At 50.0% G+C, this 24,279-nt stretch overlaps 1 protein-coding gene and 1 long non-coding RNA gene across 2 annotated transcripts; both read right to left on the reverse strand.

The window, feature by feature from the left end:
* Positions 1-6,363: 6,363 nt before the first annotated feature.
* Positions 6,364-7,212, reverse strand: LOC132248342 (uncharacterized). Its single transcript, XR_009459517.1, has 3 exons — positions 7,125-7,212; positions 6,591-6,660; positions 6,364-6,462 (listed from the first exon to the last, which is right to left on the reverse strand). It is a non-coding gene; the product is annotated as an uncharacterized LOC132248342 (long non-coding RNA).
* A 1,498-nt stretch (positions 7,213-8,710) lies between these two features.
* LOC132248265 (maestro heat-like repeat-containing protein family member 2B) lies at positions 8,711-12,766 on the reverse strand. The gene is made up of 5 exons (XM_059721298.1): positions 11,772-12,766; positions 10,624-10,746; positions 9,832-9,994; positions 9,341-9,439; positions 8,711-8,892 (listed from the first exon to the last, which is right to left on the reverse strand). The coding sequence occupies exons 1-5, from the start codon at positions 12,105-12,107 to the stop codon at positions 8,711-8,713; spliced, it is 903 nt and encodes a 300-aa protein (XP_059577281.1). The 5' UTR covers positions 12,108-12,766.
* Positions 12,767-24,279: the final 11,513 nt, after the last annotated feature.

Here is a 24,279-nt window from a genome sequence, read left to right on the forward strand (position 1 = left end):
CCGTGTGAAGGAGGTGGCTCTGCCTGTTGTGCTTTGTGCAGAAGATGAAGCTCTCGGCAGGTGTTTGGGGCACCATGAACACCCTGCTGGATGTGGCCTGGACCCAAACACCTGTGAGTGCTGAGGTGCTCAGCTCAGCCGTGGTGGTGGCTCTGCTGGGCTGGGTGAGCCCTAGAGGAGAACCTTAGGGCCCATTTTGCAGCAAACATGTAGGTGGCTCTAGACTCTCCAGCACCTGCCCAGGGAGGTGGGTGGGCATGTGGATTATGCACTCGGAGCTGGTACTTTGAGGCTGGGCAACAGGGCTCATGTCTCCTCTCCCACGGCTAACTGAAAGATGTGAGAAATACACAATCTCTTTCTCTGGGTGAACAACAGATGCAGTTGCCTCAATGTCTGAAAGGGGCTGGTTAACTGTTGACCCATTAACCCGGGACATGAAAAACGTGAGTAGCAGAAACTGTGTTCCCCTCTGTATCACTGGAGACCTGATGTGGAGCATGTCCCCTGGGAGAGGGCATTACCAGGGAGAGGAGCCACTGCCAAGCTGTTCTTCTCAAGGGTTTCTAGGGGAAGGAAGTGTGAGAAACCCCCCAGCTCCATTACCTGCAGGCGGCCGACTATCCCAGACACCTGCACTTTACTCATAGCCGCACCAAACTTCTCCAGTGTGCCCAGGGTGAGGTCCAGGTGGCCCTTGGCTGAGAATGCCAGGATGGTCACAACATGCTGCAACCCAAGAAATGCATTGGCGAGTGAGCAGGACTGTCTGGCTGACAGACCCGAGAGTCCTCCCCATCTCCCGATACTAGAACTGCCCGTCTGAACTGCAACAAGCCAGGGGGCTGTCCGAGGGAAAGGAAAAGGGAAGGCCATGAAGCAAACAAGCCCCAGACACAGAGCAACACAGAAGTGAGGACACAGGAGGACCTGGCCATGTCTGGAGAGAACAGGGTCCTCACCTCTCTCTCAGAAGTGTTCATGTAATCTGTGCCCTTCAGAGATTTCTGGAGCTGGGATTTCACATGGGCAACATCCTGGCAAGAGGCCAAGGTGGTACCAAGTGCCTTGTATAGGAAACTCTGAAAGAAGGAAACCAACATCACCAGAGCTGGGAACACAGCAGCCTGCTGGTCAGGACAAGAACCGCCCAGAAACACACCCGTCCCTAGGAAGGACCAAGAGAGTCCAGCCCCAGCACCCACGCACCAAATAACTGGCCCCACTCCCTGCAGGGAAATGGCAGCTAAAGGCAGAGAAAGAGCCCCGCTAAGCACTCCCTTTAGGTCAGTGAAAAGAGCAGACAACCAAAGACAATGCCTTTGATCAAGAAAATAGAACGGAAAAGCACAAACTGTGGAGAGAGACTCTCTGCAGCCTCCTGCCACAGCACCATGAAACAGCTGCAGAAACCCAGCCATTGCCAAGAGTACGCACCTTCTCCAGGGAGGAGCAGGCATAACTGGCTGTCTGGTGCTGCAGCTCCAGGCTCAGCTGACTGCTCCAGGCATCGTCATCAATGGTCTTCAGTGACATGTGCAGGAACTGAGGGCACAAGTGAAGGGAAAGAAAGGGTTGGGTGCATGAGCTGAGTCTCTGTCGTCCTGCTCCTGTGCCCTTTCTAGCACCCAAGTCTCACAGGGAGAGGACGCCTTTGGACAACTCTACAGGTGGACACCCTAGGATCTTCCTGCTTCTCGCTCCCCCTTCCTCATCTCTGCCCAAGGATCCTCCACAACCTTGACACCAGTGAACAGAAATTTGGAAGAGATTGTGCCAAGAAACCTGTCCACTGGGGACAGATTGTGTAGAGCGGGGAGGATGGATCAAGTCAAAAAGGTGCCATGGGCTCTACAATGGGCACCTCCAACTGCCAGGGATTTCAGTGCTTTGTTGTGTTGGACTTGCATTGTGATCGGACCTGGGAATTGCAGAAGCCCCCAACCAAAGCCTCATCTCCTTTCTTGAGCTCAAAGACTGTACGGAAAGGGTGAAGGATCCCAAATGGACAACTCTGGATGCCAATCCAAACTCAAGGACACTGACAAACCTTCCACGTTGGACTCTTGCTGGGTTATTGACTTTCATCACCTCATTTCCCTGAGGCATGAGGGAACCCTCCCTTCCCAGACAGCCCTACCCAGTTTGGCTGGCTGCAACAACAGTTCTGAGAGCCATCCTGTACCGTTAGCAGCAGGTGCTCCCACCACACATTGTCCTGGGAGGTCTCAGGATGTCCTGAAGGTGGGAGGCAAACAAGAAGGGTGTCACTGCCATAGGCACTGAAGAAGAGTCCTAGTTGCCTCCCTGGGCATCAAGTCTTTAGAAACTGCTGCATCCGCACCCAGAAACCTCCTGGGATCCCAAGGTCACATGCTCTGTGCTCTAGTACATACCATACTGGCATGTCTGGAAGTTGTGCATGACCAGTCCCTGCAGAAATGGCCATAAGGGGCATGGAGGGTGCTCAGCACCTCAGGGATGTGCTCAGCACAGCACAGTACAGGACTGGGCTTCATAGAAGGGAAAAGTGCACACAGGTTTCCTCTGGCAACAGAAACCTCCCAAGTGTGCAGGGAACTGCAGGAGAGTGGTTGCTCTGGTGGAGTCCTTCATGGGCAAACCCTACCCTGGGTCCCATCAACCTCCATGTTGTCAAGCCCCTGGATTTGCCCCCTGTGGCAAAGAGTAGAAGCTCTCAAGCATGCGATGCTGCAGAAGAGGAATGGTGCCACGGGGGGCTCCAGGAGGCTGCAACCTCCCCTCTCCCTTTCCATTCTGCAGAGATCACTGTGCTCTTTCCTTGCTTGTTACCTTCAATAGTCGAGAGCAGGATGGGAATCTTGATCCTCCACTGCTCTCCAACAGCAGGGTGGATCGTGCGGTGCAAAGCCCACAGTCCCCGCAGGGCAGAATGTGCGCGGCTGCCGTCACCCAGGGCCGAGGCAACCACCTGACAGCAAGAGAGAAATGGGCTCAGCTCTCGAGTGGGACTCCATGGCTTTCTTTAGGAGGGAAACTGGCCTCCACCATACATGGCCAGAGCATTCAGCAATCAGACGTAGGCTGAGGTTCTGTGCTAGGCTGAACCTGCATGCCCCTCTGCAGGCTGCGAGGCAGGGGCAGAGCCTGGCTCTGCTCTGCCAAGGGAAGGAAACTGCCAGCACAGGGCAGCGCGGAGTGTGGGAAGAGACGGCGCGTGCTCCTCCAGGTAAGGCTACAGGCACGTGTTCCCACACCACTGACCCTCCCCACACCTCTGGCAAGTACCTCTCCAGGGCTACTCACCAGCAGTCGCGCCAGCAGCCCCTGAGCCTTAGGAAATTTGGCTGGAAAGAGAAAGAGAGCATGGCCATGTGGGACTACTTTGGAACTGGTGGGGTGATGCTGCTACAAGCCTCTCCATTCCCAATGCGCCCACCCGTGGACACTCGGGGAGCTGGGCACAACTGGCACTTTCCTGGCACCTTCCGTGTCTGGATCTCAAGGAGCTGTACCAAGGAGCCTTCACTCCCAGCCCCTCTGTGAGGCAGGCACTGTTCAGTCATCATTGGATAAGCGGAGAAGCTAAGGCAAAAAGGCCCTGGGATTCCCCTATGGCACAGCATAAATCTGGGGCAGCTCACATTGGAGGAGCCCACATTGCCTGGCTCCCCCTCCCAGGTTGTAATGACCCAACTGTCCTTCCCGCCTTTGGGCCTCCTCGTAGTGCATGGAAGAGACCGAAGATTTTCTACGAGGCAGTTGGAGCAGGTTCATCCCACAGGGATCTGGATTTCAAACCTCCTTTGCTGGGGTCCATGCAAGCCGCTTCTTCTCCCTCCCACTGCGGTTGCTCGGCCAGGTCCCCGAGGCATCGGCACAGGGGGGTCAGAGTGCAGCTGTACTGAGCTGGCACTATGTATTCCAGCAGCCGGGGCCATAAGACCTGGAGAGAAGAGCCAGACAGCTTGGACTCAGCTACTTGTACCCCTGCACCCAGCTCTCTTCATCCAGTGCTCAAGGACAGTCTCCTCTTCGTCACCAATGACCCCACTTGAGGGTCCTTCCCCCACCCGTGACTTCATGTCTCTCTCTCAGGAATAGCTGATCTCTGAAACCCTGTTCTAACACTGGCCAAACAAGTCTCAATTTCAGAGAAAACTGAGCAGAGCAAGGAGAGAGAATGAGGAGGCCAGCTCAGCACAGGGATCCCTTCCAGCTGGGGTGTTGTATGTCATTCCTTAAATGGTGGCAGCTTGTTCCATAACTCACGGCCAGCACTGGCCATGGTCTAGCTCCATTTCCCTGCCAATGCAGAGAATTGCCCAGTGGAGAGGTACAGGGGATGAAAAGAAATGCATTGATAATGCAAGGGCAGCAGCTGGTCACCTACTTGGCTCATGCCATTGATTGAGACATCCAGATTTTCCAGGATCTCCACACAGGTGGCTCGGATGATCTGTTCCTCCTCAGCATCCTGACTGGAACGGTTTTTGGACTTCTGCACAAGAGACCGAGAGAAAGCTCATGAGCAAGTCAAAAGGCACTGACTGGACACTCAGTCTCCATCTCCGCAGCCAGCTTGAACGCTGCAGTTACCGCTGATTTTATGATCTGCTGAAAGCACAACTCACTGGAGCTGAGATAATAAAAGAAAAACCAAGCTGATGGGGCAGGTTCCCAGTTCAGAAAGACCTCCAACACTGCAACGACTTGCTGGACACAAAGTGTTTCTGGGGCCTGGGAGTGGGTTATGTCTTGACACCTGCCAAGTATTCACCTCCCTTGTCCTTCCAAGAGAACCCTTCAGATTCAGCCCAGCAGACACAAATGTGCAGGCATTACACACCCGCTCTCCTGAGTCTGCTCCAGGGCCCAGCCAGCTCAATTGTCTCGTCACTGTGATTCTATCAATGGGCCAAGCTATGTCCTGGGCACCAAGACACATCCTCGGGAGTCTATTTCTACCAGAGAGCATTGCTGTTCTCAAGGAAGTTTCCCTGACACACTGTGTGGTCAGGGATTTCACTCTTCAGTGCCTGACAGGGCAAATCTCAGCCTCATCAGAATATGTACATAGTTCAGATCAGAGTCTGGTCTCACCGACACCCTGGGGAAAATCCAGAGGAGCTGCACTGACATCCCGAGAGCTCCCTTGGATCTGTTGTACCAGTGGAAATGGTCTGACCCTGGTTCTAATGACTCAGTCTGGCAGCCCTGGGGCACCCCACTCTCCTGCTCAAGCCAATGGCAGGCTTCAGCCTGTTACAACAGCAGCACCAAGTCTCCAGCCTTGATTGCTCTTACCATTTGCCTGCCAGACAAGCTGGACTGCTTGAAAATATAGGCCACTAAGTCCCAGGCCCAGTCATCCAGGCCCTGCACACTGAGCAGTGTCCTGATGAAATGAAGGACGGCCTTCTTCACCTGGAGGGGAGGAGAGGACAGATTGGAGTCAGGATGGCCCTTATGCCCTAATGGTGGCGGGGACCAGCCATGGCACAAACCCTCCCTCAAACCTTGGAAAGGAGACAGGGAAGGAGAAGGGTCCCCAGGCCTCCAATTTTATTTCTAGGGTTTATAAAGAGGCAAGAGAACAGTGTGTCTTTGCTACTCAGTAGTCCCATATTGGCATCTCAGGGAAAGCAGATCCCCTCCCCACTGGCAAACTGATAACACTTCCCCAGATCCTGACTCTCCCCAGCTCTGGAAGCAGAGGGGCAGACTCTCTGCACTGCCTTCCCTGAAGACGCTGATAGGGAAAAAAGGTTTTCTCTACAAGAGAACCAAGAATCTCAGGTGGGAATTGTGTGTCAGGTCCACGTGCCATCCCCAGCACAGCCACTACTCACAAAGCACCTCACCTCAGTGCTCTGATCACCAAGTGTGCACCTCATGGCCTTGACTATTGCATATTTTTTCTGGCTCATCTCCGGCACTGGAAGAAGGAGAAGGAGGGCACAATGTTGCTGTGTTCTGGGAGCAATCCACAGCAGGTGGCACCTGGATTGCAAAAGACCTGCTTGTGGCGACCTGCACAACCTCCTGTCTCTACTTTGGAACCTGGGAAAGTCTCTTGGGCCATAACAAAGGGCTCGTTAAACCTCTCGACTTGAGAGTGCTGCCAGGAAAGGTGTCCGAACAGGATTTGGCCCCAGCATTCCTGTGTCATCCAGCAGGACGCAGGGTGCTACTGGCCCTCTGGGACCGAGCAGCAGAGGACGGAGGTCTGGCTCTAGCTCTACACAGCCAGGGCTCTTGAGCACAGCTAGAGCAGGACAGGTAATTCAGCCTGGACAGTCCTAACTCAGTTCCTGAAGGGTCAGCCAAGACAGCAGTCAGCACGTTTGTTCTGGTCATACTTACAGTCAGCAGCAATGAAGTCACTAAAGATGGAGAGGGATGCCACACGGCTTCCCTCCTTGTCAGTCTTGAGCCGGGAGCCCACAAGGGAAATACATTGGTCTGGGGAGAGACAGGCTGCAGGAGAAAAGAGCAAACCTCAGTGGCCTCAGCACTCCTCATTCTCGTTCCCCCGTCCAGGGTTTGGCACAGTGCAGGGAGGTTCGAAGGAAACCCCCGTGTCACTCGGAGGCCCCTCTCCTTACCGAGCAGGCGGAGACAGTAGAACACCTTGACCTGGTTCTCTGATCCCGGCAGCTGTGCGATATCACACACCTGTGGGAAGAAGGGAAGGGATTCTCCACAGTCCCAGCTGGGTGCAGATGAAAGTGTGGAATGGATCCTGAACTCCCACTGTCTAGAGTCCTTTTGAGTCCCGGGAGACATCACTGCTATCACAGCAAGAGCCATGAACTCAAAGGTCCAGACCATAAGCAAGAGGGGACCCTGATTTCCAAGTCCCTTTAGCAACACGGCTGTTCTTGGCTGGACTTGCACCACAGGGTTGATTGTTCTGGTCCTGACTTGCTAGGACAAAGGGATTTGAATGGACCCTCCCATCTGTTGAAGTGGACTAAGGGGAGACAAGGAGGCCACCACCTGTTTTCTTCTTCTTGGACAAGCAGAGAGGTTGCCAGCAGAGTGGGGCTTGGCACCTCCATCAGCTGGGTCTGTCTGGGTAATGGGACTTGGACCTGCTAGGCCTTGAGATGAGCGGTATAGAATTGACCTCCCCTTACCTGGGTGTGCAGGGCAAAGCAGATGCTCTTGAGTTTCCCATCGGGGAGAGGGACCTCAAAATCATAGGCCACCTCCAAGATCTGGCTCAGACTCTGCAACAGATGGTGAAAGTCAAAGGGAGGGTTAGAGAGGAAAACCGTGGAGTGAGCAAGAGCAGAAAATTAGTGAGTGAGAAAAGATACCTCACTGCCCCATGCTTAGTGCTTTATTACTTTGAAGATGGAAGTTTCCACATCTGCAACTCTGACCACACCACACTGTGCTGTTTGAGCCCCTGACCCAGTACCCTGAATACACCCCGCCTGGATTACCACTCTCCAGAGATTCAGATTCCTTCCAAAGGATGCAGGAGGAGAGTGGGTCCCACAGCCCACAGGTGTCATAGGCCCCAAAACTGACCACAGAGTCAGGACCAGCCAGCATCTGCCCACACAGCCCCAGGGACACAGGACAAGGGAGCACAGAGCTGAAGTGGGATTCTCCCCTGGGGTAAACCTGTGCTGCCTCAGGGGGCTGCCCAGGTGCAAACAAAGACAGAGCGCAGCCCGTCTCATGCAGGAGAGACACGCTCCACAGGCATAACCATTGTATAACATGCTCCACTTCTATAACCCATAGCAGGGAGCCCCAAATCTCCATGTTTTAAATTGCCATGCCCTGACCATAATCCCTGCCAAGCCCAGAGGGAACAGAGCGAAACTCAGCTGGAAGGAGTGGTCTGGTAGTTCATTTCTTTTGTCTCCCCTTATCAGACTTCCTAGAAAATGGAAGTGGCATTCCCATCATAGCCACGATCTACAGATCCAGCTGCTGTGAGTTTAGCCCCCAAGGGTAGGCAAGGCCGATCTGTTAAGGAGTCTTGAACTGCACCAGGAAAGCCCCGAGAGCTACAGAGTTCCTAGGGCAAGTCGTACACACACGCATGTGTGCCAGTGCGCACACCCACGCATACAGACAAAAGCTAATGCTGGTTTCCCAGGAGGCATCTCACCATGGTGACATGAAGATTGTCGACCCCTCCCTCATATTGCTGCAGGAGACAGGGGAGCCTCTCAAAAACAGTATTGCGATGCCTCTCATGGTGGAGAAGGAGGCCCATCGCAGGTCCCAGCGCCTTGACCGCAGCCTGCTGCAGCTGCAGAGAAGAAAGGCAGGACTGAGTCCCTCCAACAGACTTCCCAGGAGGTTGCTCTGGGTCAGGAAGAGGCACAGCTTTTCTCCTTCTCAGGTCAGCAGTGTCCTTGGTCCATCATTGGACCAGCCCGGTCTGCATGGTTCCCATCTACGGCAGCTGGGAGGGGCTGTGGGATATGGCCCTGAGGCTGGCTCCCCAGTGTGCTGCTGTGCCCAGATTCATGTGCAGAGAGAGCAAACTCCTCCTTGATGCCATCCCCCTGGGCAGAGGGAGTCATGCCCAGAAGGAGTTTCCCCTATCCCAGTGCTCAGTGGCACCCATTAGCACACACAACTGCACACTGCCTGTGAGCAGAGCAGATTTTCAGACACGTGATATGAGCCCCAGAGACTGGGTCTTCCCTGCCAGGACTGCACAGACACGCAGAAATAGTGAAACATGACAGCTGTGCTATGCAGCTAGAAAGACAGCAGTCCTCACCTCCAGGTCCTTGCTTGTCAGCCAGCTGCTGCTCATGAAGCTCAAGAAAGGGAGCACATGAAAACCGTAGTCGGCTGCCCGACAGCTGGGGAACGGGCTCTCGTCCCCGATGTGGAATTTCAGGTTGGCAGCTCGGGCAAAGCCTTCCACAACTGCAGAGGGGGAGAAAAGACAAGACGTTTGCACAGGAACATCGGAGTGAGGTGCTGCAGGACGTGCAGGCCTGGTGGTCATGGCAGTGTCCCGGCAGCCTCTGTGCTGCTCAGGGCAGATGGAGAATTTGGGACAGGTGAAGCATGCACCATGGGCTACATCTAGGATTCAATCTGCACCATCTGCCCCAGGGCCTAGAGGCAGCTCCAGCCTCAGTGATGGCTCCTGGGAAATACTCTGCAAGAGTCATGAAGGGCCCAATTTTGCTCACTGCTCAGAGCCTCCACCCAGCCCAGGGAGAGACGGTTCTCCACTCGTGGTTGGATCAGGCCCAGGAAGTGCAGTGGAGGCCCCGCTTACCAGTGTGGGACACTCCAGAAGGGCCCAGGCTCTGTGTTAGGCCCTGGGTGCCCAGTGGGGGCACCTGCAGGAGGGGCTGGCACTCACCTCCACACAGCGCCCACTTCATCTGGTCGGTCTCCACCAGCCTCAGCACAAAACGCAATTTGCTGAGCGTCAGCACAAGGAAAGGCTCAGACCTCAGTGCTGCAGGAGGATACATTGTGCAGTTAGAGACATTCCTGTCCACCTTCATCCCTCACTCTCAGGGTGAACAGCACAAACGGGCTTTGAAGATGTCAGAGGAACCCCACAGTGACCGCCCCTATGTAGGGCAATCCTCTGTCTGCTGCCCTCCCACGCCCAGATGCAGGGCAGGAGGAGAGAGTGGAGGGTCCTGCCCACCTGATCTCCACTCCTTCCTGTGCTGAAGGCCCTTCCAGCTGTTACAGAAGTTAGTGCTGGCACCTCAGAGCCAGGAGCCAGATTCTTCGGGCCCCAAATCCAGCTCAGTTGTGATGGCCCCATTGGACAGAGTGGTATCCCCTCCCTCCACAATCCCTGATGAGAGCCCGGAAGCAAGGGAGGCAATGCTGTACCATAGGCTGAGGCCACGTTGCCCAGTGCAATCAAGAAGTAAATTGGAGGGAGCTCCATGATGCCCACGTGATACTGCAGCTCATACATCACCCAATTGTAAAAGGTGCCGGCAAGTGCCACGAGGGTTTTTCCTGCTGCCAACTGCACTTCATCATTTTCTTGCTAGAATAAAAAAAGAAAACTGGAGCACATGCCCGATGCACAGTTATACAGTGGTAAGTCAGGCTGGGGATAACTCTGAAAGGGAGGGAGAACCATGCACTAGCCTCAGCTCCTCCAGTGGCCCAGTGTCATTTCATCCTCGGCTCCAAGCAAACTGTCTTCCCCACCACCTACCAGCCACACACTGTAATAGCTGCTCCTGACTTCACTACATCCCCCTCATAATTCCTTGCATGAGATCCCTCACTCATAAATGCCAACTGAAACACTTGGCTGAATGATGTTTCAACTCTGGTTGGCTGGCCAACTGCAGAATTCACCTGGGCTGTAGCACACAGCTTCAGCATGGACCAGGAAGCTTCTTGGACAATGCTGTCCCCAGCAAAGCACCTATGCACTCTGGTCTCTCTCAGCAGACGAGCTGCCCCATGTTTCAGAGGCGCTCAACGCTGGGCTGGATCGTGTCCCTGCTCTCCAGAAACATCTGGAGGAGATCTGTCTTCAGCAAACCTGCAGCCTCTAACCAGGGTCCATGCAGGAGATACACCATAGGCTCAAGCTACATTGGACCAAACAAACTACGCATAGAGTAAGGTCTTGGGAGGAGAAACTGGGCAGAGCTCACTCACCTGGGTCTCCCTCATGTCTTTGGAGGCCAAGTAGACGATCCTCCTGACAAGGCTCCTATCCAGGCTTTTTATGTCCCCCTGCAAGACTTCCTGCAGGCTGGAGTAAATGGTTACTCTCATCTCCTGGGAACACACCGAGAAAGAGAACAATGGGTTTCCTTTGGGACCAGTGCCAGATCATCCAGGACTATGATGTTGGACATCAGCTACCCAGGGATTGTTCTACAGCCATGCTAAGGGGGACTTTGCTCCTGGACAGGAACACAACCCAGCGTGTCTTGCGTTTGACCTCTCATGCAGATGTTCACAGCTGGCACTGACAAGGGAGGAGTGTCAGGCACTGTGGGGGCACAATGTAACAGACTGGTGGGAGACACAGAAATATGATCAGAAAAGCAGTCAGATGCATCACAGGCACTGTCACCCCAGTGCACTGGGGAGGTGGGAGTGACTTGCATTTCTTTCAGAGAGGGGGACACCAGGGGAGTGACAAGGAGCTGCCGGGTGATCCTGAGCAGCAAATTTAGCAGGACTTTGCTGGGCAAGATGTTGCCAAAAACCATTGTGTTATTAGTTCTGTCACTGAATGAAGAAGGGAGTTGAAATACTTGTGAACCAGGTTGCGCTAAGCCAGCTGAGTCATACTTGGATGACAGCAAATCAGGCAGGGCAAATGTGTTGCCCAGGGTCTCTAGACAGAGGCTCAGCACCCTTGGCTGTATTCCCAGTTCTTTTCCTGCCTTGCTGGGGGACAGTGGGCAAGTCACTTCACTTCCTGGGCTGAGGCTTTCCAGTCTCACAAGGCTGCTGGGAAAGTAGATTTCATACCTCAGTGCTGTGGGATACTTGGAGGAAGACACTAAAGAGGCTCACAGCATTATCTGTAGGGTGAGGGCTTGTTTGAATGTGGCTTATACCATATCTATCATCCACTGGGACGGGGGAGATGATGCCCATGTGAGCATGCCCTCATATCATCGTGACATCACAATATAACAAGGGCATGTTGTATTGGGACCTTTAATAGGAGAGGTGGAATGGAAAAGACACAGCAGATGGAAAAAGACCCATTTTACTTGGGGTCCCATGCTGCACAGCTTGGAAGAAAATGCTTAGAGCAGCAGTGTGATACAGAGCCATTTCCCTACCTCCTCCTGTTGGAGTCTCTCCAGCAGAAGGCTCACAGTAATGTCAAGGTCCATGTCTGCCTGGCCAAACCCTGGGCCAAGATTGCCCTGAGCTTGGTCCACCAGGCATCTCCCTGCAGAGGCATCACTGGTGGAAAAACCTGAAATGGAGGAAAAGGATTCTTTTGATTTCCATTGGTCTCGTTCATCACCACCCACTAGCAGCTCTGCTGGAGCCAAACCCTGTGGCCTGGCTACAAAGGAAAGGTTTCCTAGCACAGCAAAAAGGGGAGAAATCTCCAGGCCAGCATTCTGGGCTGAGGCAGCTAGTACTGCTAAAGGGTCACTTTCCTTCATGCAATTTAGTTTTGCCAAAAATCCTTTCTTTGTCAATGGGATGGAGATGATGCTCTGGTGTCAGCCAGCATCAGAAGCTAAAAACCTATAATCATCAGTCCTGTGCGCAATGGCCACAGCTGTACCAGCCAAAGAGGCAAGAGTAGACCTGGTCAGGGAGAAGAAGATGCATCTTCCCCCTTCTCCCACTCTGTTATGCTAGGAGATTTGCTTGCAAAATGGCCCAGCCAGTTGGAAGGGGAGATTACTGTGACATTTGTTTTCGGGAAAGTAAGGGAAGTTGTGCAGACAATAACAATTCTTTTCTCCTTGACAATTAGTTGGAGAATTGGGATCACACACCCAAAATGATGGCTTAGGGCTAACATTTTTTAAAGCAAGGTTGCCTATACGCATACCAGGGATAGGGAGGAGCTGTTTAAATTAGAGTGGTTCCCCAAGAGCCACTCTAATTAAAATGGCTCATTGTCACATGTATTAAGCACCCCATATTTTAACATTGCCATTGGAGCACTTTAACTGAAGTTTATTCAATGAGCTTTAGTTAAAGCACCTCCACAGCCATTTTAAAATGTGGCAGGGGGTTGAGGGGGCCCTTAATCCACATGACAGTGAGGCAAGGCTGGAGCGTTTTAATTAGAAAGTGGAGCAGACTTGATTAACTGAGCCTGCTCCAACCTGTTCTAATTAGAACACGAACCAGCACGTCTATAGGCTGCCGTCATGCTTCATCTTAGGTAATGCATACAGAGACACCTCACACCACCCACCTGGCTGCAAGGGGGACAGGGTCAGAAATACCTCAGGGATGGAAGGAGACCTTTCCCAGAACATCTAACACAGTCTCCAATGATTGGAGGCATGTCAGTATTCAGAGGCTGAAGGCTTGATCCTGACCTGGTATCGATCACCCAAGCTACAGTCCAGGCCCCCAAGTAACAGTGGTTTGCACAACTGAAAATCTGGCTCTAGAAAAGCTGATTTTAGATAATCTACCTATTCCTTGGGCTTGCAAGAAGGGGTGTGGGACTAGAGATTAGGCATGGAGAACGTCGTGGGGATCTTACCTCTGCCGGGTAGTGTCAGATCGATGACTTCCATTGTTCAAAGTCGGCTTCAACAAGCTTTCCTTCTCTAACGTGCTGAGCAGCTCCTATTGCGAAGGTGTCCGGAGGCACTCAAGGCTCCAGGTCCAGGACCCAGGAAAGAGGTGAGCCAACAGCCTTTGTGATGTAAGCACCACTATGACAACTAGGTGACCATGTCCTACCTCACAGGTGGCTGCTGACCAATGAGGGGCTGTGTATCAGGGAAGCTTTCACAGGGCTGCATAAGGCTCCAGATACAAGTATCCCCAGAGGAGGGTAAATTTGTTTTGATATAAAATATCTTAGTCCCCCAGATCACCTTGGAGCTTCCTGTCTTCTCCAGGTGCGCTGTACCTTCCAACACTGATCGAGTATTTAAATCTGCCCATGGTTGAATTTGCAAGAAATAAAAGCAGGTAGGAACCAGGAAAAGCTTCCTCTCACTTGCTAGTTCTTGGCCTCCTTTGATTTTGCATCTTGTTGTCCAAAATGGCTTGTTGTAGCCCTCAGATGTTACACGACTGGGTTGCAGCCATCTTGTCCATCCAGCCTGCCAAACGCACCCTGCCGACATGGTTCCTGGGTCTGCCTACATGTAGGCCCCACCCGCCCCCTCCATCCAGTGCCCCCAGTGGTGGGTGCGGGGTGGACACTGCCATGAAATCTACTCAAGAAGTCAATGATTCAGGACTTTAAAACTTGGCCCAGTGGGAATCTCACACAAATGTCTCACGAGGTAGAAAATCTGTATATATAAAAGTGCTCTTGTTTCCCTCCCATGTTGCTGCCATATCCCCTAAACTTTAGTTATTTAAATCATACACAACCCCTGTCAGATTGCCAACGATCACTATTCTCAATAAGCAGATGAGGATTGTGAGGCAAAGAGAGAGTAAGTGGTGGGTCTAGAAGACACGTGCTGGTGCAGGGAACTGAACCGAGACCTCTTAGGCCCTTTTCAGAGACCTCTGATGTGTCAAACTCTCACTGCAGAGGGTTCGCTCTTGCTTTTTCTGAGATGCCTGTAATTCATGGAGGGGAAGGGAGCTTTTCCCAATGATACTAGAATGGTTGCATGTACTGAATAGGTGTGATTAAGTGTAGCGTGTGCCTGCATACACTGGAGGACCTGCAGGACAAGTAAAATATAAAAGTGATTGGAGGAATTGTACAAGATGGTGGAGCTGTTATATTTTTTACGTGAATACAGCATCTGGCTTAATCAGGCCCTTTGGTTCCTTCAAAACACAGTGAGAGGCTAACACCCCCTCTGCGCAGAACTACCTGCATGAGCACTTTTCTCTGAACTTAGCAACAGCAAGGCCTGTGATCTTAGGTGTGCTATGTCTCAATTCCATATCAGGGAAGTTATGCCAAAGTTTACCATACTATTAAGGCTGGCTGTGCGGCATCTTACAGGGTGCCGAGCGCAAACATCAGTCTTCTAAAATGGTGCCTGCTAGCGGCAGGTCAGGCATGCAGCATGTGCAGCAGTTTCCCTCGATTATTGCATGCTTCTGGCTTGAACTTCAGAAACGGACATCACCCTTTCACTCCTGCTGCAGGTGCTCACACGCTCTGGGAACTAGGCCATCATCTTAACTCCTTCTATAAAGAAATGGGATGTCTTCCACGTGCCATTTCCTCTTAGCTCATGCCCTCTCTTCAGATTTAAAGACGGAAGGAAGTCTGGTTTGGTGTCTGGGGCTAGGATTCCCGTCTACAGGACCTGGATTAAAATTCTTGGTTCACTTCACACAGACCTCTGGGGTCAGGTGTCAGTCCCGCCTTGGGACTGGTGTGAAACAATAGTCTGGAGGGCCAGTCTCAATTACAGCCTTGTTGTTGCTGTCTCTAGTCATTGTCTGAGTAGAAAAGGTGACCAAATGCTCAGCCCACATGCCAGACCAATGCAGAACACGAGAGCAGGTCATGTTCAGCGTGTGAAGAGCTCATGATCATGAGGCTGACCAGCTCGTGATCAGACAGCCTTAACAAATCAGGAGCTGCAGGAGAAGCGTGGCTGCCTGGCCAGCAGACACACTCTCTTAACTATAAATCAGCAGCCTCCTCTGATTGGCTGAAGAGTTTATAAAAGGGACAGCGTGCTAAAGCGCAGGGTCCCGGGTTCCACACAGGCCCTTGGATAGGACTGATCACCCTGTCCAGGAATCCGTGTCCCCATGGCCGAATAGTACGAATAGTCATACGAATAGTCACACTCTGGCTATTATTTCACCGAATAGTGAGCTCTCCATCCGCACGTACATCGGAAAAAGCAATTGCTGTCTCCTACCCGTCATCTTTAACTACTGCTTCACCACTGTCGTTTTGTTGTGTAACTGCTGTTGAAATCTTACTGTAAGTAAACGTTAAGTTCAATTTTACTATCTTCCAACTGAGTCAGTGTCCCTTTCATCCCCAGCCTGTCCACAAGGCGGGTTGGTCATCCACCCGCCCCCCCGGTTCAACTGGTAAACCGCCTGGTGAGTGCTGCGGTTGCTGACAGTCATAAAAGACACGAGGTACAGTGATATGGGAGGATGAAACACGTGTATTTTTGTACAAACCAAAATAAAGCAGTCTTTCCTGCCCAAGTGCAGCAGGGCTGGACCCGATGATCTTGTAAGGTCCCTTCCAGCCCCTAACATCTATGAACCTATGAAAAAATAACAAAAATAAACACAGCCTATATTTTTGGCCTTGATTTTTCCTCTGTTCTGAGACATGGTGACCATGAGTTTCTCCCGATCCCACAGAAAGCAAATGTGGCAAAGTGTCTATGAACAAGACAAATTTCAATCCTTACTTTTACCCCCAAGGAGGGGGAATAACGTCAGAACCCCAGGTGAGCAACTGGTGGTGGATCAGCTTGGGTCCCAAACCTCATGCGACTGAAACCTACCACGTTGCCAGCATGGGCTGGTTGTTTCGGACTTTGCTTTTTCTGATACACCAGTGTTTTTACAGAGAGATAATTAACACACAATCCATATCTCACCATGAATTTCAATGGGATGGCAAGGCACCTGCAGTGTTTGCTGCAAGGGAGATGTGTTTAAGAGACCTACGTTTAAGGTTGCCCTATTTGCCCAACAGTAAAATCACAGTGACTTCTGGCCACAGGATTTCTACAGCAGGATGGTGAATGGGTGTTAGCTACCTGAAGTGAAAATACGCCTTTTTTGCCATTGGAGCTGTAGCACCTGATAAGACAGACATCGGTAGAAGCTACTCTGTCTGGGTATTGGTGCACAAACAGGCACAGGGTGACAAATGCTTGTCCTTTCATTCCTCCCGTGATACCATCAGTTTCTTGACATATAATGCACCTGCTGACAGCCCTGGAATTTAAGCTTTTGGTAGATCTTTTCCTCCACGGTCCCATGCTTTCCCTGTGTCCCAGCTTCAAAAGTCTCCCTTAGCATGGTGGCCGGAGGCAATGTTCCTCCTGCTGAGTGTGTGGCCAGAAAGTCTGTCTCACTGTCACAGTCACTTGAAATGTCCTCGTCCCCTACAAACTGTCAAATCTGAAGGCCAATGTCATGGGGAGGGAGCTCACTGGAGTCCTCAGAGACTTGTACTTTCAAGCAAGCTATGTGCTCAGGGAAGGGAAGTCTCTCCAGGTCAGGGTGAAGGTGGCCCCTTGCAGGGAGATGTGGGTCCTCAGAGGAAGGGTTAAAATGAAGACCCTCTGTCAGCACACTCACCTGAAGGAAGGCCTCTTGTCAGCACCTGTCTACATCCACATTATGCTGCTCGTATCCTTCTGCTGGATATCTAGAGTCTCCCAAGGAGGAGCTGTCCAAAAGGAGGTTTTCTCATTGTCTTGGAAACCAGAGTTGTCCTCCTCAGTCTCCCTCCAGGCAAAATAAAAGAACCTGCACTCTGTAAGGTTGGGCACAGACCATGAACAGCACGTGCCCCTGGCAGCTGGGGGGGGGCACGGCTGCGCTGTTGGTGGCAGCACAGTGATGGTGGCAGGAGCCCAGCAGCGGGGAGCAGGGAGCTCCTGCAGACGCCGCCAGCACTGTCGGCAGCTGGCATGGGGTGGTGGCGGCAAGTGCCAAACAGGGGTTGGTGAGCACCTGCAGGCACCACCGGCAGCGGCAGCCAGGGCCAATCATAGACTGATGGCAGGGTGATGAGTAGCAACCACCTGCAGGTGCCGCCAACACTGTTGCAAGGGGTGCATCACCACTCACAGGTGGTGCACATGCACCTGCCTGTACCCCCTATGCATTGTCCCTGGCACAGACCCTCTGTACAGCTGGGAGAATCCTGATTCAGAGCTGGACTCCAGCCCTTTCTGACTCACACCAGACACTTGGCAGTTCAGGTCTCACTTTGGGAACCGAGGCATTTCAATGTAGGGTGTGAAACTGCTGTCATCCTCCTCCGACAAGGAAAGGAGAGAAGCTGCTGGTGATGTGTTGTTTCTTGTTGAGGGATTTTTCCTCCTCTTCCGTGATTCCAGCTCTTCCACAAAGAAGTCTTCCTCATTAGGCTTCTTCTCAAGAACCAATGGCAGAGGCCTTAGATAGGAAAAAAGCCCTAATGGAGATCTACATGCACCCATGGCTGCACAGAACTTAGGACATAACCCTCATACTGCACTTTCAGTGCCCTTGTGCCCCACCGAGCTTCTCTGTTGCCTGACACCACCACCCGGAGCCTGGGGCTATCCCCCCATGTCCCCTGCCAGCCTGGACCTGCTCCACCCTTGCTCAGATTGCTGCTGCTCTTGGTGCATGTGTACATGCTGCACCTAGGAGTAGTTTACTTTGGCTCAAAGTGCTCTGCAATTTATTGCTTTGCATTAATTGCACATGTAGATGCACCCATTGGGCATGTCTACATGTGCAATTCATGTGACTGAATACCCTCTGAATAGCCAGAGTAAACTAATCCCAACATCACCATCTACATGTGCATTTAAGCGCAGTAATTTACTCTGCCATCAGATAGTACCTGTGTTGGATGGAGTTGTAAATTAGTTTATACTTGCGCAATTGCTGTGCATGAGTAGATAGTGATGCTTTACTGCACAGTAAATTAGTCTACTGCGCAGTAAAACACACATGTAAGCATGCCTATTGTGTACATAGCCACTCCTATCAGGATGCTTTATGGTAAAATGTTTTGTAACATTGCAAACTAAAGCTACTGCCTGGCTGCATCTACACGAGATCATAGGCGACATGTAGGTGGGGCACAAGGGGGCACATGCCCCCCTGAGATTGGCTGCCGCCAAAGCTGCTTCTGCAGGTAGTCATCACTCACCACCCGCCCCTCCTTGCTGCTGATACCGCCGCCAGCATCTGCGGGTGGTCCCCGCTTGCCACCCCCTCCTCCCCGACACAGCCGCCAGTGTCTGTGGGTGGTCCCCGCTCGCCGTTCACTGCCAACAACACTGGCGTCTGCAGGCGGTCCTTGTTTGCCACCATGGTGCTCCCCCAGTCATTCATGCATGAGATATTTACTGTGGTGTTGGCTAATAAGCTCTGTAGTAAAGTCTCAGTGGTGTGTCTACACAAGATGCTTTACTGCACAACAAACATCAGTATGTAACTGTGTGCAGGAGCTACTACACAGTAGATTAGTTTACTTCACAGTTTTCTATGACCAGTAAGTACAGGTAGTGTATTTACTATGCAGTAGCTACTGTGAAGTAGGGCATGGTAGGGCATGGCAAATTGCTCCCAATCGGCCCAAACAGCAGGGGATGGAAGAACTCTCCCCTCCCCCAGCTGTCCCCTGCCCTGGGAAGCTGCCTGCTGCCCAGGGAAGGGAGCAACATCCAAGCCCTAGGTCCCATCTTGGAGCTGGAGCTGGCAGCTGCCTGCTGTGGGGGCAAGGGGACATTGGCCGTGCCCCAGCTCTGAGATTGGAACTGGCCTCAGCAACAGGCAGCTGCCCAGGGCAAGGGAACGGGGTGGGAGGCAACTGCCCCAAAGGTGGGACACCTCCCCTCACCCCCCAGAGCCCATGCCTGACTCCAGTGATCCCTGCCAGGCCAGGGATGGCACCCGGGGGAGCTGAGAGCTCTCCCTTGCTGTCATATTGTAGGAGAGCAGGGAAGGAATATCCCTGCCCTGAATTGTTCCTGTTGGAAACAAATTTGCTCCTGACGGGCGTGCATGTAGACGTGCTCTCAGGGAAAGCTTACTGCACAGTATTTTACTGTGCACCAAGCCTTCTGTGCATTAACTGCACATGTAGATGTGCCTAGTATCTACACACGTGGCCCTATCAGGTGCAGTAAATTAATTAACTCTGCCATAGGTTAGTACTTGTAAATCAAGTACTATCCCACGGTAGTGTTATTTAGTGCAGCGGTTCCCAACTTTTTTTATACCAGGGCCCATTTGTAAACATCATTGGCCAGTCTCAAAACAGTTCCCCTCACCCTAACTTGCTGCCCCCTGCCCCTAGGCCCCAGCCCCATAGTATGCAGGGCAGGGGGTTGGTGTATGGGGTGGGGGGCCCAAGCAGTCCCTTGTAGGCTGGAACTCTAGCAGCCTGCAAGGGAAAAGCCAGTTTCCCACATTTTTCTCCTTTAAAGGAGAATCCATTTTTAAAGTTTATTGATCCATTTTTAAGTTTATTTGTGGCCCTTTCATATATTCTTGTGAAGATTATTTGTGGCCCTTTCATATATTCTTGTGACCCAATTTTGGGTTGTGATCCATGGGTTGAAGAACACTGATTTGGTGCACTGTAATGTACATGGCTCGCTGGGGCATGAGGGTTCTTCAGTGTGGGGGCTGCCTGCCAGCATAAGCTTTGGACCAGATCCTACAATGGGATTTTATATCAAGAGACATAGTAGTCCCTTTGGTATCCCATGCTTTGTCCTTTTGTGTCAAAATAAAGAAGCACTGTAGCAAGATAGTGCAAGGAAGCTTATACTACTGCTTCCTTCACTGTACCTGAGGCCAGACTTCAAGGCACCTGCCTTCCTCAATTATTCCTGAAATCAGGTTGAAAGGAACTATAAGGTTCATCCTTTATGGCTATAAATCCAGTGTGCCTCCGCACCACTAAATTCACTTAGAAATAAAAATAATCTGCATATTTTGGTTTCAAATTCTGTTTGTCCATATGTTTATATGTCCTCAGGGTAAGTTTTGCAGCTTGTGGGAAACTAAACCTTTCTAACTAGGATGCAAGACAAGATTTGAAAGGCAGTGTTACATTATTTCCTCATACCTTCAAATTTACAAACTAGCAAAAAATTACAAAATACAAGAGAAAAAATTATAAAAGCAGTAGTTTAAACCACACAGCAGTTCTTTGGAAGTTACCACCTGTATTTTGAATCTAGCAAATGATAACTGGGCATGGGCATGGGCATGGGCATGGGCAGTCCAGTATGAAAGATGTGTTACAGTGTTGCCACTGTTCTTTTCTTTTCTCTTTGTTTTTTTTAAAGGATAAGGTGTATGAGGCCATTGTCCTAGGGAATCATCTGGAGATTAAACATATTGGAAGGAAACTGGGAAATGTCTGTCATTCTTGAATGATTGCAGGCTCAGGTTCCCATCTTAAACTTTCACCCATTGCAAGTTTCAGAACAATCTGTTCAGCTACACACAGGATACAAAAGAGGTAAAAGTATAGTGATAATGATGGCAAAACCGGTCTCAAGATGGCACCTGAAAAACTGTTGGAAAATTGCCACAAATAGATGACCAGGCTCTCTTACACCTTGTTTTCAGCTTTTGCAAGTGCAGTCCTTTTTGTTGATTTAATACTAATCAAATTTTAAATCTATCTTTTGTAGAATAATTTTTTCCAAGTACGTTTAAAAGACATGCCATTGTATAATAGCAGGCTTTTCTTTCTTTTTTATTTAATTATACCTTTTATCAACAAACATTATGCACTCTAATATAGTATGCAGAATTCAGTCCTGATAGAAGCAGATGCAATTTCATTGATTTAGGGCTTGTTCCTTCAAACAGATTTAGACATTTGATTAACTTAATTCCTGTGAATTGTCTCATAGGCTTCTGTTTCTATCATCAAATTCTTAGACTTCATTATTGATCCAAGGAAGGTTTTGGAGTTTCTTTTTTAGAGATTTGAGTTCAGTTCCAATCAAGTGTTTGTCATAATACAGAAATACAATAAACATGTTGTTAGGCTCATTGATATCAGAATCTAATTCAGTCGTTGAGGAGGCATTCCTTAGCAAAACCTCATATAAGCTGGTTTGGAAATCAAATCTTGGGAGGGAAAGCTTTTCTAAAGAAGGAAGGTGATAACAGTGGGTCCCAGAAATCACAAAAGGATCCTGTTAGAGAGTCAACCGAAGATTAACCTGTGTGGATGGAGCACAGGAACAGAAGAACTTCAAACAGTGCTGTGTTCTCTTTTGGATCTCTACAGATCTAGTTTCTGGACTCAGCTTTAAAGTTGATGGGCACAAAGGAAAGTGAAATATATGTTCAGTTAGAAAGAGTGATTTGCCCCGACATCAAGGAGCTTCAGCTACTAAAATGGCACTTAACTAGTGTTGCAACAAGTATTTTAATAAAAATCTATAAAAAAACCTCTAGTGTGTGCCCTCTTTGTTTCATAGATTTCCTGGAGTTTATAGCTACCACATTAAGCCAACATCTTAAGCAGTTTGAAAACAGTGAATAATATCTTAATGTAAAATTATTCTGTGACTGGTCTGGTGCAGGGGTGGCCAACCTTTGGCATGGGTGCCACAAGTGGCACAGGGCAATCTCTATGTGGGTCAGATGGCAGATTGGGGAGAGGACAGGCAGCACAGTGGCTGATAAGGCAACAGAAAGCAGAGCATCAGATCTGGCAGGAAGCACAGGGAGAATAGAAAGCAGAGCAGCAGCTTGGTCAGGAAGCACAGGGCAGGAAGCAGAACGCTGTACAGCAGATTGGGTAAGAAAAAAGGATTGGAGTAGTATTGGGGGATGGTACGGGGCTAATTTGTGATAAACCTGCAAAAAAGTTTGGCCTCCACTGGTCTAGAAAAACCATATAAGTGCACTTCAGTCTGTAAAGTTTAGTGTTACATGAACAACCACCACTAGATAGCCTGCAGCACAGAATGGTACAGGGAAAATGTTTCACTTTTTTGTGCTTATATTCTCATATTCCAGGATGAAGTCTCAGATAGTAGGACCAGGACACGTAATTTTTTCAGAGATGGCAATCCTACCATACCTGGTGAATAAGATAATTTGGGGATTACAATGTGGAGGCAGCAGGGTTTTTTTGACTATGAAGAAAATTTATAGCCTGAGAAGGTATCTATCTGGGGGTTGCCTAAGCCCAGCAAAACAGTATATAAACACTTTCATATATGTTGCACAGTAAATCATCTTGTCAAGGAAAGAGATATTCAAGCTCTTGGCATGTTTATTGAACTGTTGATTCATTTTCAACTTTAAAATTCCTAGCTGATTATTGTACAAGGTTGAAGTGTAAGGGTGAAGTTGCATGCTGCACTTAAGACTTTGAAAATATTAAGCGGTATTAAAACTAAAACATGATGTGAGCAGTTGCATGTTAACAGTTAGTACCATTTCTTACCTGTACAGCTCTGACTTGCCACAAGACAGGGCTGTTAAGCATCTGCATGGCTAGAGGCCAGGACTCCTGGGCTCTATCCCTCCTGACAGCAGTGGGGAGAGGCTGGGAGAGGTGCATTCTGGGATGCTGAAGGAGTGCAAATTGCTTGTTTATGCCTGTGAAGCAGACTGAAGTTACCTTAACACAAGCTGGGCAGCACAGCTCAGAGTTAACCCTCGTCTGAAGTGGCCTACCTTTGAACCTTTCAGAGGGCACTTAGCAGGAATTAACAAGATTTAATGTTCAAATGGTAACTTTTGAGTGCCCCTAGTATGGTCTGAGTGTAATGTGTAATGTCACCCTAGTAGACCTGTGGAGGATTAGGTGCTGTCCTACAGCACAAGGGTGGGGATCAACATAGCACGCTCTCTGCCTTAATCATAATAATGAGAATATTCAATGCTTGGGGAAGAGTTGCTCCTTTGAAACCTGGTTTGGTATTTGGACTGACATCTGTGAAATAAGGGATGGTTTTTGTGATGAAACAATTCAAACAGAAGAAGGTAAGATTGCACCAGTATTTGGCTCTGAAAAATAACAATAGCCGAGGCAGCCTGGCTGATGGTACAAATGTAAACTGAAGCACTGTTTTGCATGTATGTCAGGTATTTTGACAAACACACTTAGCACAGTAAATTTCTCTGGTATGGACAAGACCAAGACTATCCATACCCTGTATGAGCAGCCTAATAAAATACATTTTTTAATCTATATTTTAGCAGGTACCTGGTATGTATTTTGGTTACATTTTTTGGCCTATCATGGACTATAATTATGGATTTCTCATGAATGTGGCTGAGTGATTCTGTTTCTGCACATCAGCTTGAAACAGGTTTCCTGGTGTTTGGGAGACTGAGGTAAAAATCCAAAGGATGTGCTGCTGATAGTTCCCAGAGAGGTGCTGAGCTGCGTCAGTCTGAAGTTAGGCAGAGAAGTTAGGGTAAGGTTGTTGCCCAAACGGCTAGTTTGTTTTCGTGCCCCTGGAGGCTTTTCCGATCGACCTCAAGGAGAGAGTCACACACTCAGGCTGGGTCCATTTCAAATTTATTGTTTGCGCAAACAAGATCGACTAGGGGGCTCGTAGCCCAAAGCAGAGTCGACCCCCGGTCTTTGTCCGAGGGTCTTTTTATAACCTACTTAAACAAAGAACCGTAGCGTGTTATGCAGTTATTGGCTGTCTTACAGCGTCTACAAGCTTCTACTGTTTCGTCTAAATTTCCACAAGACATCAAAGTTTCCATGGTTACGTCTAAGTTTCCACAGGATGTTCATGCTATGCTCAACTTATTATGTGTTATGTTATAGCACCTGTGTGTTTTTAACAGGTGGGTCTGCGGTAAACTTAATATCCTCTAGCAACCCCTTATCTTACGTCTTCAATCTATGTGCAGAAGCTAATGCGGAAGCCATTTGCAAGCCATGTCGAATACAGAAGCATTTTGCAAAAAGGCATTATGTCTAAATTCAATCATTATGTCTAA

Source organism: Alligator mississippiensis, chromosome 2 (assembly GCF_030867095.1).
Source record: "Alligator mississippiensis isolate rAllMis1 chromosome 2, rAllMis1, whole genome shotgun sequence".
Classification (NCBI taxonomy): domain Eukaryota; kingdom Metazoa; phylum Chordata; order Crocodylia; family Alligatoridae; genus Alligator; species Alligator mississippiensis.